At 58.6% G+C, this 14515-nt stretch overlaps 1 protein-coding gene across 1 annotated transcript; it reads left to right on the forward strand.

Annotated features, from left to right (window-relative positions):
• The first annotated feature begins 3037 nt into the window (after positions 1-3037).
• MAPK8IP2 (mitogen-activated protein kinase 8 interacting protein 2) lies at positions 3038-12700 on the forward strand. The gene is made up of 12 exons (XM_049884792.1): positions 3038-3326; positions 4267-4372; positions 5629-5895; positions 5984-6077; positions 6223-7434; positions 7769-7844; positions 7996-8168; positions 8245-8354; positions 9094-9201; positions 9344-9414; positions 11538-11636; positions 11845-12700. Exons 1-12 carry the CDS (start codon positions 3262-3264, stop codon positions 11915-11917), a joined length of 2454 nt encoding a protein of 817 aa, XP_049740749.1. The 5' UTR covers positions 3038-3261; the 3' UTR covers positions 11918-12700.
• The last annotated feature ends 1815 nt before the right edge of the window (positions 12701-14515 follow it).

Consider the following 14515-nt stretch of genomic DNA (forward strand, 5'->3'; position numbering starts at 1 on the left):
GTTCCCTTCAGATGCTCTAGGGAGGAATCCATTCCTTTCCTCTTCTAGCTTCTGGTGGTGCAGGCATTCTTTGGCTTGTGGCTGCATCACCCAATATCTGACTCTCTGATCAATTTTCTTCTCCTCTTGTCTCTCTAAATGCCCTCTGCCTCTCTTAATAGGGACACATGTGATTGCATTTAGGGTCTACCAGATAATCCAGGATAAGCTCCTTCTTTCAAGATCCTTAATTGAATTACATTTTGTTCTTCATAAAGTAATATCCATAGGCTCTAGACATTAGGAAGTGGACATATCTTTTGAGGGGGGCACCATTCAATCAACTACAGTTAGGTTTGAAGAGCAGGGGAAAGAATCAACATTGAATGAGCATGAACAAGTGGTAGGGCCCCGCCTGGGCCTTCATGAGTTGTACTGAGGGGTAAACTGAGGTACATAGGGACCGAATAATGCTCACATGCAGAAAGTTGGTGGCAAGATAGACTGGTGCCACAATCTCTCAGGCTGTAGAGCTGGTGACCTTTCATCTGCGCTGTGGGGGACAAATGGAAGTTACCACATATAAAATTGGAGGTGGAAGCCCCCTGGGAAACTGGGGATGAATCATCTGATAAGCAGGAGAAAAAGAAAGTGAGGGGCTTGAGGAGAGTGGTCAGGGTTATGACCTAAGATTGAAGAATATAATATTTCAAGGCTGATGCAATTCCAGGTGACAGTAAATCCGGGGGGCTCTTTATGGGAGAGGTCACGAGAGTTGAGAGAATCAACAGTTACTGGTTGATCAGAAGCTAAAGAACTGAGGTGTTAGGTGGGCCACTTACCTGGATGTCCAGGGTAACCCATTTGATGTCAAGACTCAAGATCAAGAGGAAATACAATAAGTTGGGGCCAAAACTGTTTGTGAATTCCAGGGAGACTGTGAAGCTTAGTGGATGTATTGGTCATCTAGTGCTGCTATAACAGAAATACCACAAGTGGATGGCTTTAACAAAGAGAAATTTATTTTCTCACAGTCTAGTAAGTCACAAGTCCAAATTCAGGGTGTCAGCTCCAGGGGAAGACTTTCTCTTTCTGTCAGCTCTGGAGGAAAGTCCTTGTCCTCAATCTTCCCCCGAGCTTCTCAGGCGCAGGGACCGTGGGTCCAAAGGATGTGCTCCGCTCCTGGTGCTGCTTTCTTGGTGGTATGAGGTCCCCAACTCTCTGCTTGCTTCCCTTTCCTTTTATCTTCTGAGAGATAAAAGGTGGTGCAGGCCTCACCCCAGGGAAACTCCCTTTACATTGGACCAAGGATGAGACCTGGATAAGGGTGGTGTTACTATCCCACCCTAATTCTCTTTAACATAAAATCACATTCACAAAATGGAGGACAACTACAGAATACTGGGAATCATGGCCTAACCAAGTAGATACACACATTTTTGGGGGGACATAATTCCATCCATGACAGTGGGGAAAAGGGAGAGGTTAATATGTCCAGGCTCCTTGAACCTCAGAAATGGGAAACATTTTCATGAGCACTGTTCATAAACAGTGAGTTGGTGCTCCTGACCTGGATGGAACTCATAATGGCTCTCATTCATTTAGTTATTCCCTTTTTCACACGTGTCCTGTGCACCTACTGTGTTCCAGGCACTGTGCTTGGAGCTTGGGGATTCAAAGAGAGGTAAGACAGCATCTCTGCTCTCCAGCAGTTTTCAGTCACCAGGGAAGGAAGTGTAAACTAATAAAGGCCAGTCTTAGGAAAACACTGTAGTAGAGGTAATGTACAAGTTTCATTTGGGGCATGAAAGAGGTCATGATCAATCTTCCCATGGCCATGAGCCTTCTCCCTGAACTTGAATGATTGCCATCCTCTGCAGGCTGAGGCGGTCCTTCCCAGGTGGTTTTCAGGCATTAACACTCAAGTGCCTCATCCTTCCCTCAGAAATAATTTGCCACAGAAGTAATTTAGTCATAAGAAATAGTACACATAATTTCCATCAAATGTAAAAAAAAAAAAAAAAAAAAGGATAATTTCATTGCACTCCTGCTGTTGAAAGTCCACCATCTTTCTTTAGCCAATCTCTGTAATATCTTCCCCAAGAGTTTCCTCTCTCCCCACCTGTCCTTATCTCCCCTTCCCTTCCTGATCGTCCCTTCCTTGACTCCATCACTAGCTGACCCTGACCTAGTTTAACTTCTCGAGCAACCTTCACTCTCCCACATAGCTCCATCAGAGCAGGGTGGTGTCCTAAACAGAGCCAGACACATAGCTGGTGCTCCAAAACCAAACCCATTGCTGTCAAGTTGATTCCAACTCACAGCGACCCTGTAGGACAGAGCAGAACTGCCCCATAGGGTTTTCAAGGAGCGGCTGGTGGATTCAAACTGCTAGCAGCCAAATGCTTAACCTCTACTCCACCAGGGGTCCAGCCGGTGCCTAAGCAACACTTTTCTGTAACTGAGTGAACAGAGCGTCAGGGTTATAACTTCACCTGCTGCTGTCAATACCTCTGTCCAGCCTACTTATTGTGTGATGTGGACCGAAAGCTCAGGTTCAGTCAGGATCAGCACCTGGAGGAGGAACAGCTCCACCCGCTGTGATCAGCACCCGGCGGCGGACAGCTCCTCCATCCCCTAGATGTGCTGCCCCGTCTAGGCCCGAATCACCCCCAGATCCAGGCTTCGGACCCTGCTCTTCTGTTCTGGATCCCTTGGGAGGTCAGCGCAGCTCCTGGGGCCCCATCCAGCTTCCGCCAGACTCCCCTTCAAAGAAAACCCAGTTACCAGAGGTCTGCGGTCCCAGGGCGCTGCCTCCCTCCTTTCCCACCGCAGGCTCCTGGATCTCAAGGGCTCTCACCCTCACCCCTTCCCATTCGCAGATCCTCCTTCCCAGGAACCTGGCCCCCCACCAATCCGCTTCTCACCTGGTACCCGCCCCCCGCCCGCAGAAAAACGCGCAGCACACCCGGTCCTTCCCCAACCAGCGCCTCCGTCAAACCACAGCCTCTCCGCCAACCAGCTTCCCCGTCGCCCCCTCCCCGCCCTTCTCGGTTCCCTCCCTCCTGGCCCCGATCCTCCCTCTCCTCCTCCCCGTCCCCCTGCGGCGCTGCCGCTCGCGCTGCCGCTGAGTCCGGCCGGGTGTCGCGAGGTGTGCCGGCGCGGGTGTCGCAGGGCGTGTCACGAGGTGACCTGGGGAGGGCCGAGGGCCGAGGGACGCGCGGGGCTGTCGCTCCGTCCGCCCCTCCCCCGCCGCGGTCGGGAGGCCTTTCCCCGGAGAAGATGGCGGATCGGGCGGAGATGTTTTCTCTTTCCACCTTTCACTCGCTGTCGCCACCAGGCTGCAGGTACGCACCTTGGCGCCCCAGGCCTCGGCGGGCCCCTTGCCTTGCTGCAGCCCCCTCTCCGCCTGGTCCTCAGACTCCTCCGCTGCCCACCTTCACCCACACCCCTGGCCTTTGCGGACCCAACACCATCCCCCTCCCCCGCTCTGGAGGCCTGTGAGTCCTGCTCCCCCCACCTTCGGGTTCTCTCCATTTTTGCCCCATTCTCTAGCCCCAGTGATCCTAGCCACTGTCGCACCTCCCCTCCCCCATCTACCGCTGGGACCCGGTGCCGCACCCAGCCTGGGTGGCCGACCTGTCTGTCAAGGGCCGAGGCCCTGGCCTGAGCCTCCGCAGGCAGCCGGTGGGCAGGAGGCTGGGCATATCCTCTGCACCCAGTGTCCTTGTGGCCCAGTGGGGTCCCTCTTGGTGGAGGCCCGTGGTGGGACCCAGGGAGGGAGTTGAAGCCAAGCCCGGAGCCTTGGGGGAAGGAACAGGGTGGGGAGGGGGCTGGACCTCTGGGTGCAGGCCGGCTGTGGGCAGGAGGGAGGCAAACAGGCCAGGCTAAGTCCTGAGAGCAGCTGACCCCTCCCTCCTGCTGCTGCAGCTTCAGCTCCCTTCCCCCCTACTCCTTTCGCAGTGGAACTCCCCTGGGGCCAAGGCTGTGAGACTCAGAGGGCCTCAGTGAGCCAGGAAGGGAGGAGCAGATGCTGGCTCTGTGAGGGAGGAGGGTGGCTTCCTCTGGGGCTGGTGCAGTGCAATGGGGGAGGGGATCCCCAGAGAGCAGAGCTTAGGGTTCAAGTTGACGTCAGGATCCAGGTCTGGGGGCTGGAGGCTCTGGAGACCCCTTGAAGCTGCGGTTCTCCCTTGGCCTCCCATAAGGACCACCCCTGGGCCAGAGTCCAGGGTTGGTGGCTCTTTCGGGAGCCCTGTCCTTGCTCTCTGACCCTGGGCTCCTCTCCAGGGCTCCTCAGGACATAAGCCTGGAAGAATTTGATGATGAAGATCTCTCTGAGATCACCGACGACTGTGGCCTCGGCCTCAGCTACGATTCAGACCACTGCGAGAAGGTGGGAATGCTGCTGGGCCCACAGAGACCGATGGAGGGAGGGTCTCTCTCAGGCTCTGCTTAGAGTTCCGTTGGAGTTTTGGGGTGGGTCTGAGCTCTGCCTTGAAGCATGAGCTCCTCTTACTGCCCCCAGCCTCCTTAGCTTCTTGGCCTTGGGTTAGTCCTCTTATCAAAGCTCTTTTCTAACAGAATAAGTAGGTCCTCTGCTGAGGGCCCAGATTCGACCTTCCCCAGCTGCTCTTGCCTGACCCCCACCAGTGGCAGCCTGGGGGAGGGGCGGTGTGCATCAGCTTTGCAGACTAAATGCTAAGTGCTCAGGTCATTTCCCAGAAAGACCTGGGGCCTTCCAGCTGCCATCTCACGGCATCTTGCCCTTACCTTTCCAGCCTTTGCCTCATCTCTCCACCTCCTTAAATCTTTTCACTCCCCCATCTCCTCCACCTTCCTGTCTCTCCATGTCTCCTTAGTTTCATTCATTCAAGAACATTTCTGAGCCATGGGATAGGCACTGGGGACTTCTGGGTGCTAGGAGCTGAACATGACAGGTGTAACCCTGGCCCTCAGGAGACAGACATGTAAGGGACAGTGACTGCCTACATGTCAAGGGCTGGGTTCCAATGGGGGTGCACAAGGTGCTATGAGAGGGAAGGGGACCGAACAAAACTGAGGAAGTCAGGAGGACTTCCCAGAGAAGGAGGAAGCCTTCCCCAGAGGCCTGGCTGGTAGGAGGGGAGGGAGGAATGGAGTCACTGGCAAAGGTGTCACAGGCCCCAAGGTTCGTGCAGGCTGTGTCCCTCCAGGTGTTCATTCACTTACCCGATGTTAACCAAATGACCTCTGTGCACCAGGTTCTGTTCTCGGGACTGTGGACACCGGTGCAAAATGTGGGCACAGCCCTGCCCTCGTGGGGCTTGCAGTCTAGTGGGGAACAGACCTAAACCCATGTATGATCACTGTAAACTGTTGAACGCTAAGAAGAAAGCAGTGTTAGTGTGGAATGGGGCCAGCTAGTGGCAGGATGAAGGCTTGCGGGGTGGATTGGGACCACTGCCATGGCCCTCTGTTGTCCTGGCGTAGAAGTGTGGGCCCTTCCCAAGAACCTGTGTGCTTTAGACCCTCATACTGGTGGTGGTGGGCTGAGTGGACCCAGGTGGCTCTGCCTGACTTGCTCCCTGCTTGTCCCTTTTCTGGGACCTGTCACCCCGAGTCGCTGCCTTGCACCCTGGCCCAACCCTGCTGTCCCCCTTTTTACTGCAGGACAGCCTCAACCTGGGGCGATCGGAGCAGCCACACCCCATCTGCTCCTTCCAGGATGACTTCCAGGAGTTTGAGATGATCGATGACAATGAAGAGGAGGAGGAGGAGGAGGATGAAGAAGAGGAGGATGGAGATGGGGAGGGTGAGGAGGGAAGCCTCCCCAGCTCAGATGATCCTGCCCCAGAGGCCCTGATCCCCTCTCCCTCTGCCAATGAACCCCACAAGCACAGGCCCACCACTCTCCACTTGACTACCCTGGGAGCACAGGTGAGTGGCAGGACCCCAGGCAGCCTGCTCCTTCCACCCTAGGGACTAGAGCCCTTCCTCAGCCCTGCTCTTGCCTCTCCACCCCCAGGACTCCCTGAACAACAATGGAGGCTTCGACCCCGCCCCCCCAGCCTCCTGGCAGGAGACCCTGCTGTGCTCACCCCCACAGGAGTCCCTCCAAGGTGGGCAGTGAGTGGATGGTGCCTACACGGAGGACAGGGAGGGGGAGGAGAAGGGCCGGGGTGGCTGCTGGAAGGAGGCTGGGCCATGGTGACCGGGACACCACCGCCCTTCCAATCCCCCTTCCGCCCTCCCCTTTCCTCACAGAGCCCCCCGGCGCCCTCGCGCCCACGGACACAAGTCCCTACGGGCCACAGTCCCCAGCACGCCCAGCCTGTGACTGCGAAGGGAACCAGCCCGCGGACTCCGCAGCGCCAGGCGGGGCCTCGCCGTCCTCAGACCCTGGCATCGAGGCCGACCTGGGGAGCCACTCGAGCGGGGGCCGTGGGGGCAGACGCAGCAGCCAGGAGCTGTCCACTCCGGGCTCCGACTCGGAGGACGCCGGCGGCTCGCGCCTGGGCCGTATGATCTCGTCCATTTCGGAGACCGAGCTGGAGCTGAGCAGCGACGGTGGCAGCAGCAGCAGTGGCCGCTCTTCGCACCTCACCAACTCCATTGAGGAGGCCTCGTCGCCGGCCTCGGAACCAGAGCCCGAACCCGAGCCCCCGTGCGAGCCCCCGCGCCGCCCCGCCTTCCTGCCAGTGGGTCCCGACGACACCAACAGCGAGTACGAGTCCGGGTCCGAGTCGGAACCCGACCTCAGCGAGGATGCAGATTCGCCCTGGCTGCTCAGCAACCTGGTGAGCCGCATGATCTCCGAGGGCTCCTCGCCCATCCGCTGCCCGGGCCAGTGCCTATCGCCGCGCCCGCCTGGGGAGTCCACGTCGCTGGCCGGTGGGGACACCGAGGCTACCGAAACAGCGGCACAAGTTGGTGTGGAGCTGGTGGACATGGAGACGCTGTGCGGGCAGCCCCCACCCACACCCCCTGCACCCACCCGGCCCAGCCCAGCACAGCCCGGGCCCTGCCTCTTCCTTAGCAACCCCACGCGAGACACCATCACACCGCTGTGGGCTGCGGTGGGCCGCGCTGCCCACCAGGGCCGCGCCTACTCAGCTGCCTGCTCCGAGGAGGAAGAGGAGGAGGAGGATGACGCAGAGGACAACGCAGGGCCGCCTAGGAGCGGGAGCGCGGGCCCCACAGTGCCGCGGGATGCCTCGCTGGTATATGACGCGGTCAAGTACACGCTGGTGGTGGATGAGCACACCCAGCTGGAGTTGGTGAGCCTGCGGCGCTGTGCTGGCCTTGGCGAGGACAGCGAGGACAGCGGAGGTGAGGCCAGCGAGGAGGAGGCCGGGGCTGGGCTGCTGGGCAGCAACGGAGGTGTGGACCTGGAGGATGCATCACCGGACAGCCCAGACCTTACCTTCTCCAAGAAGTTCCTCAACGTCTTTGTCAACAGCACATCTCGATCCTCCAGTGAGTGGGAGGTGGGGGAAGAGCAGATGGTCCCTTCTGTGTAGGCTGTCTGGGCTCCACTGGTCGCCCAAAGCACTGAGGGCAGCCTGTGGCTCTCCCCTGGTCAAGGCCTCTGCTGCCTTCTGGCCCAGAACGTGGACCTCAGGGCTCTCCAGACCCCAGTTGGGTGGGGAATCGGGTGGGGAGGCCTGCTCTGTACTCCTGTCTTAGGGTAGTGACACCAGACCTTGTGGGGCAGGCAGATGGGGAGCCTGGCCCCAGCCCAAGCCACACCTTCAGGTACTGTCATCCCCATCTCTGTCTCCTGCCTCTGTCTCCCTCATCTCTGTCTCAGGCACTGAGTCCTTTGGCCTCTTCTCCTGTCTGGTGAACGGTGAAGAGCGGGAACAAACCCACCGGGCTGTCTTCAGGTACAGCCGCTCCCTCACTCCAGCCACTGGGGAGCACAGCCCTGGTCAGACCCTTTTCTCCTTCCTATAGACCTTGTGGGACCTGGGGGGATGCCACTTATTCAGCCCTCCCCTCTCCTGGGTGACCTCTCACCTCCAGCTCTGACCTCAGGTTCATCCCTCGTCATCCGGATGAGCTGGAGTTGGATGTGGATGACCCCGTGCTGGTGGAGGCCGAGGAGGATGACTTCTGGTTCCGTGGCTTCAACATGAGGACAGGGGAGCGAGGAATCTTCCCTGCCTTCTACGCCCACGCAGTGCCCGGCCCTGCCAAGGACCTGCTGGGTGAGGCCCTGTCCCTGAGGGGCGGCTGTCACACTGGCCCCCCATCCCCTGACCTGGGCCTTGTGTGACTCTGCAGGGAGCAAGCGGAGTCCCTGCTGGGTGGACCGATTCGACGTACAGTTCCTGGGCTCTGTGGAGGTGCCCTGTCACCAGGGCAATGGCATCCTCTGTGCAGCCATGCAGAAGGTCAGGCTGGGGGGCTGTGGCTGGGGGGCTGTGGGGGCTGCAAGGCCAAGTGAGGCTGAGAGGTGGGAGGCCATGCAGCGGGCCACACCAGCCCTGTAGGCTGGCTACAGCCCCTGGTGGCTCTAGGCTGGATTCAAGGGGTGCCATGGAGGCAGCTTAGGAAGGAACACCCCCCTCCCCGGCCCGCCATCCTGATTCAGAGGCTGAGCAGGTGGGCCTGGCAGAGCTTGCAGCTGGCCCCATCACCCAGGGCTTCTTGGCCAGTTCGGTAGGCCCCACCCACTGCCAGCCCCTCCTGCCCTTCAGCCTGTCCTGTTCCTGTCTGAAAAACAAGTCCAGCTCTCCCAGCCCTGGGCCCTACATTCATTCATTCATTTCCTCTGGACTTGAGTGAGCACCAGCCCACCTGCAGGCCCTGGGAGTGTGGCTAGAGGCAGGAGGGGACAGACAGACTGGGGGCAGACAGACCAGCCCTGCCTCTAGGGCTCACTCAGCCCCTGAGGGCCAGGCAGTGAGTAGATGGGGGGTTTCCCAGCACCCACCTGAGCCAAGGGAGCACTGGCTAAGGCTATAAGGAGATGGGTGGGGCTGCGTGTCTCACCTTCTCCAGAACTGTGTTACATGCCTCAAACGTAACTTAAAAGTGTCTTCAAAAGGAACTTAAAAGTGACAGGCACAGTTCCACCAAGGGAGGGAATGAGGCTTCGTGAGCCCCTTGAGACCCCCTTTTCCTCCCCAGATTGCCACAGCCCGGAAGCTGACCGTCCACCTGCGCCCTCCTGCCTCCTGTGACCTCGAGATCTCCCTTCGGGGAGTCAAGCTGAGTTTGAGTGGAGGTGGAACTGAGGTGAGGGTTGGAGAACTGTGGCACAGCAGGGAGGGCTAGAGGCATGGCAAGAGGGTTAGCCTGTGGGCCAGGGTGGTGGACCTGGAAGGGGCCTGGCCTTCCTGCCGTCTGACCCCAGCATGTCTGCTCACCTGTGTTCTAGTTTGAGCGCTGCAGCCACTTCTTCCAGATGAAGAACATCTCCTTCTGTGGCTGCCACCCCCGCAACAGCTGGTGAGAGCCCATTTTCTGAGCACCCCCAACCCCAAGGGCCTCCTGTGCCCACCCTGCACGTCTAATCTGGGTAGGAGCCGTACACAGACAGTGTGTGAAAAAGATGTCTCTGGGCCATCCGACTGTGTCCGTAGGGCACTGCTGAGCAGACCTGGAGGAGACGTGGCCATTTCTCCCGGAGACCCCCGCTGAACCTCGAATGCTGAGTCAGGGGTGGGGGGGGCAGCTGAGCAGAGGCCTGTGGGTTGCTCTTCTGCAGGGTGTCAGGGAGGCAGCTGTGATGAGGATGGAGGCATCAGTAGAGGCCTAGGCCATTTGTGCCAAGGAGCTTGTATTAACCCCATCAGTCCTGGGCCCTGAGGCGCTCCATGCAAGGTGTGGTGCAGCCAAGGGGCCAGCCGATAGCCGGTTCTAGCCACTGCTTGCAGTGGGGAGAAGCACACAGACGCAGGAGACGTTGGAAAATGGGACAGACAGGACTTGGGGTGGAGGTCGACCTGGGGGTGGGCAGTAGGTGGCGCCACATGCTAAGAGAAGGAACAGAGTGACCAGGTCTAGAAGTGGCAGTCGGTATCCGGCTCAGAGTGTCGGAGTGAGGCCTGGAGTGAAGAGCTCAGTCTGGAGCAGGGAGGTGACGGCTGAGCAGGCCTGATGGACAGTGGGAGGTGGTGACCCCAGGGGCAAGCGGAGGCCACAACAGATGGCGAGGGCAGCACGTGTCATTTGGGCATTTCTGTGGCAGAGACCCTGGGGCCCTGCTGGTTGGGGAGGTGGACCTGAGTTGAGAGGTACAGGAAGGCAGGACGGCCCCTGGGCTCAGACCAGATGGGGGGCACTGCCCTGGCCCAGGAGGCCAGTGGTCATGGACAGCATTGCCACCACAGGGAGGAAGACAGTCCTATTTCCCAACCAAAGGGAGCTGCATGCCCCAGCTCAGGTGTGGACCTGACAGGGACCAACTGCCCCGATGCAGGGAAGAGATAATCAGATGTGGGGCTTGGTGACAAGAGATGGAGCAGTGGGCTCAAGAGCCATTTAAAGGCCCATCCTTCCTCAGCCTCGCTGGCCCTGCGTCCAGAGCAGGCAGGTGCTGTGAGGTCCAGTACCCAGCAAGCCCCTCACATGAGGAGGGGAAGCAGAGAGTGTTATAGTGAGGGGCTAACTCATTTTGTTTTTTAACAGGTGGCAGGTTGGGGCATGTGTCAGGTGTGATGTTTAGATGAGCAGTGGTGTTGAGATCAGACCCTGTTGCTGCTGACTGGCTGTGTCCTGAGGCCAGTCACCAACCCTCTCTGAGCTTAGGCCCAGTCTCTACAGCACATCTCCCTCACCAGGGGTGGTGGGTTTACACACTAAGGACAGTGCCTGGCATGTCGTAAGCAACATGTAATTGTCAGCTCTTGTACTTATTTCAAGAAGGGATTTGAGACAGGGACTTTCTCCCTAGGTAGCTTTATTGAGATGTGGTTTTTAGTGAATTTGCGGAAGTCAGATGAGTCGTCGTGGTATGTTCGGGGACAACTGACCTCTCTTTATGGTGGTGACAGTCATGTGGGCTCCATCTGGTGGGGCGACAGGCCCCAGGCCCACAGGGTGTCAGGCTGCAGGGTGCCGACCTCCCCCCTCCACAGTAATTTGTAGTCGTGTCTCCGATGAGATGACTGGAGGGGCAGGCTCCAGAAATGCACAAACGTGCAGGTCTGGGGTGGAGACTTAGCAGGCCCAGAGGGTTTAGGAGCTGGGCCCTAAAATAGCCACCGGGTGGCAGGCCCAGAGGTGGGCAGGGCAGGCCAGGAGGCTTGAGTCTGCAGGGCACGTCCAGACAGCGCAGGGAGGACTTGCACCCCAGTGGGCTGCGCAGGCAGATCCAGGTGGTGGAGGGGGGAGGGAGACGCTGGCACTGGAGGGGCAGTCTGGCAGGTGAGCCTATGACACTGCCGGACACCGTGCTTTGCGGGGATCCTGGAAAGATCTCCGACTCGTATTAGGAGCACTGAGCTGGCTGGCCCCCTCAAGTCCTATGACCCTCCTCTCCCTGCCCTCTCCCCAAGCCTTCTCTTTCCCCTGACCCTTGGGGGGGCGGCTCGAGGGGCGGAGCCTCTGACCCCCATGCCCCCCCCCAGCTACTTCGGCTTCATCACTAAGCACCCCCTGCTGAGTCGCTTCGCCTGCCACGTGTTTGTCTCCCAGGAGTCCATGCGGCCTGTGGCGCAGAGTGTGGGGTGAGTTGGGCAGGGACGGGGGTTTTGGGGCGGGAGAAATCGGGGAGCAGTGAGGCCAGGGTAGGGGTAGGGAGACTCAGGTGGGACCGGGGTGAAGGTCGGTGCAGGCGGGGGGCAGGAGAGGGCAGTGGGGTGGGGTCGCAGCTCTGGCGGGGAGGGGGGGCTGGAGAGTGGGAGAGGCTTTGACGGCGCCACCCTCCTTGCCCAGCCGCGCCTTCCTGGAGTACTACCAAGAGCACCTGGAGTACGCCTGCCCCACAGAGGACATCTACCTGGAGTAGCTGCCGCCCTCCTTCTCCACGCTGCCTCTACTGCTCCGGGCCAGCTGGGCTGAGGGGGTCTCAAGAGGCCTCAGTGGCTTTGGCAAGGACTAGGGGCACGTGGGACCTTATGTTCATGGGGTCTCTGGACTCCACTGGGAACTCCTTCCTCATCCTCGTTCCCCAGACACAGCCTTTGGGGGCCACTGGAGAGGAGACCTCGGGTCTGCCCTGTCCCTTCCCCCCACTCTTTTCCTCTGACCCAGCCTTTCTCTCTGTGTCACCTTGTCCCTGTCTGCCCCTTGCATTCTGATCCTCTGTTCTTTTTGTGTGTCCTTCTGGGCCCTCTCTGTGCCTGTATACCTGCCCTCTGCCCTCTGCCCTCAGGGTCGGCTCGGGGGCAAAACTGGGGCTATGGGGGAAGGCAAGACTCTGGTGGCTGCAGACGTCGGCTCCCAAGTAGCCCCTGCCCCCCATAATTTATAAAGGAATTTTAATTTTTATAGAGACTCCCTAGGGTTCACCCTGTCCTTGACCACAGAGACAAGGAGAGGCCCTCACCTGCCCCACTTGGAGCTCAGGGGAAAGCAGGGGGAGTCCCCCAGAAGAGCCCTGGGGGACTAGGAGTGGCTCTTGATGCCTACCCCAGGCTCCCAGACCTGCTAGAGGAGGGTGCCCCCGGGCCCAGCTCGTCCGCTTTGCGCTGCTAGCACCCCGGTCCAGTACGCCTGTACCCACCCCATGCTGTATGTGGGCCCTGCCCACCAGCCTCAATAAACTCTGCTTGGTGTGACCCTGGCTGTTCCTCAGGGGGTGTCCATGCAAGGACCGAGGCCCCAGGATGCCTGGGGTCATGGGGGTCACTGAGGAAGACTCTCCTCCAATGCTGGGTCAGGTGCTGTCCATAGGGAGTGTCCTCAGGGACCCTCCTCAAAGTCACTTGATGTACTGGCAGGGAAACTGAGGTGAAGAGGAAGAGGCCCCATGGAGGCAGTACTAGGGCAGGAAGGGTGTGAGGGGGAGGAGGAGGGGCACCATTAGGCTCACATCAGTGGGAGGGACGTGAACTCTGTGGAAAGCAATCTGCTTGGATCTGAAAACAGGCCTTTTCAAAGCTCCCCCTGGTAAGCTGGAAGAAACAAGGGATGAATATTCCACTTGTGCCCTAGAAGACTAGATGCCACCCCCAGATGAGCCCCGAGATGGGTCCTCTCCCTGATCCGTGGCCAGCACAGCACTGGGGTCACTGGGTCCCAGCGAAGGTCTGTGAGTTGAAAGGGTGAGCTCAGGAAAGCTGATGCTGCTGCCAATGAAAACTGTACAGCTCTTCACTCAAATTAAAGGCAAGCAACTGAGGAACAGGTACAGCATTGAGTGATACGTGGTGTGCAGAATGCAGCCCCTTGTCCTGCATCCCGAGCGAGTGACATCTGCCCTCATGACTACATGAGGGCTGCTGTGCTGCTGACCATCGTGCTCAACTTCTAGGCAGGAGGAAGGGGCAAAGGATGAAAGGCAAAAGGGGCAGGCAACCGGTGTTGCAGAAGCCCCCCGTCTTTGCTTAGACAACCCTCCCCCTCCAGCACAGCTGAGACAAGGTCAAGGGCAGGGAAGAAGGGGAAGCCTGTACAAAGCACACACTCAAGGTTGGCCCTTGAACCATCCTGAAGGATGGGAAGCAGGTGCATTTGTCCAGGCTCCTGACCTCACAGTTCAGGGCTGTCCCCATGGCTATGGACTCCTTACCCTTGTGGGGGGTGGGGAGGGGTGAAGAAGCAAGTCCTCAGGACCACCACCCAGCCATGGCCCAGGTCAGAAGAGTCTGAGACCCCACCAGGCTCTGCCGATTGATCTGACCTGAGCAGTGGTCTGATGTCTTCTCATGCAGTTCAGGAGGGCAGACCCGGGCTGGGAGTCCTGATGGGAGACCCACCACCCACTGGATTGGGGCTCAAAGGGCTCCCCAGGGAGAGGGTGGTGGGGAAGCAAGTAGCACCCCCAAGAGGGGACTTTTTCAGAAAAGTGCTGAGCAGAGCAGGGGACTAGGCACCTCATCCCTGAGTCCAGCTATGAGCTGGCCTCACCTGGTTTGCAGGTGTGGTGGAACTGACATGGAAGAGTCCCCCAGGGCCTTGCTGGGCATCTCTCGTCCCCCTCCAGAGCCACATTTTACGGAATTGCGTAGAAGCTGCAACACGGCGACTGGTCCTGTCTCGCATGAATCCTAGCTCATTTCTACATCCCAGTCAGTGCACCTAGTATGGGTGTTTCCTTGTCTTTGATCAGTGAAAAAAAAGATGGTCTTTCACACACAGCTTTGAAGAAAGGAGGACAAAACAATTTTGCCCAAAAAAGCTGTCTCAACTCTCTTGAAGACAAAAAGATAATTTGGTTTTGTTTCTCTTGCTTTGTGCATATTTGGAGAAGGAGAAGCCAGCCTTGTGCCTACCTGGCATAGGAGCCTGGCCCTCCCTGTTCTGCACAGGAAGCTGCCTGTTCGGCCCCCTCCCCACAGCCTGGGGTGCATGACCCTACCCAGCAGCAGCCCCTGGCCATGGGAGTTTATTATGGGAGGCAGACCTTCGCTCTTAGGTGTCTAGCCTGTGGTCAGCTGAGTAG

Source organism: Elephas maximus, chromosome 4 (genome assembly GCF_024166365.1).
Source record: "Elephas maximus indicus isolate mEleMax1 chromosome 4, mEleMax1 primary haplotype, whole genome shotgun sequence".
Classification (NCBI taxonomy): Eukaryota; Metazoa; Chordata; class Mammalia; order Proboscidea; family Elephantidae; genus Elephas; species Elephas maximus.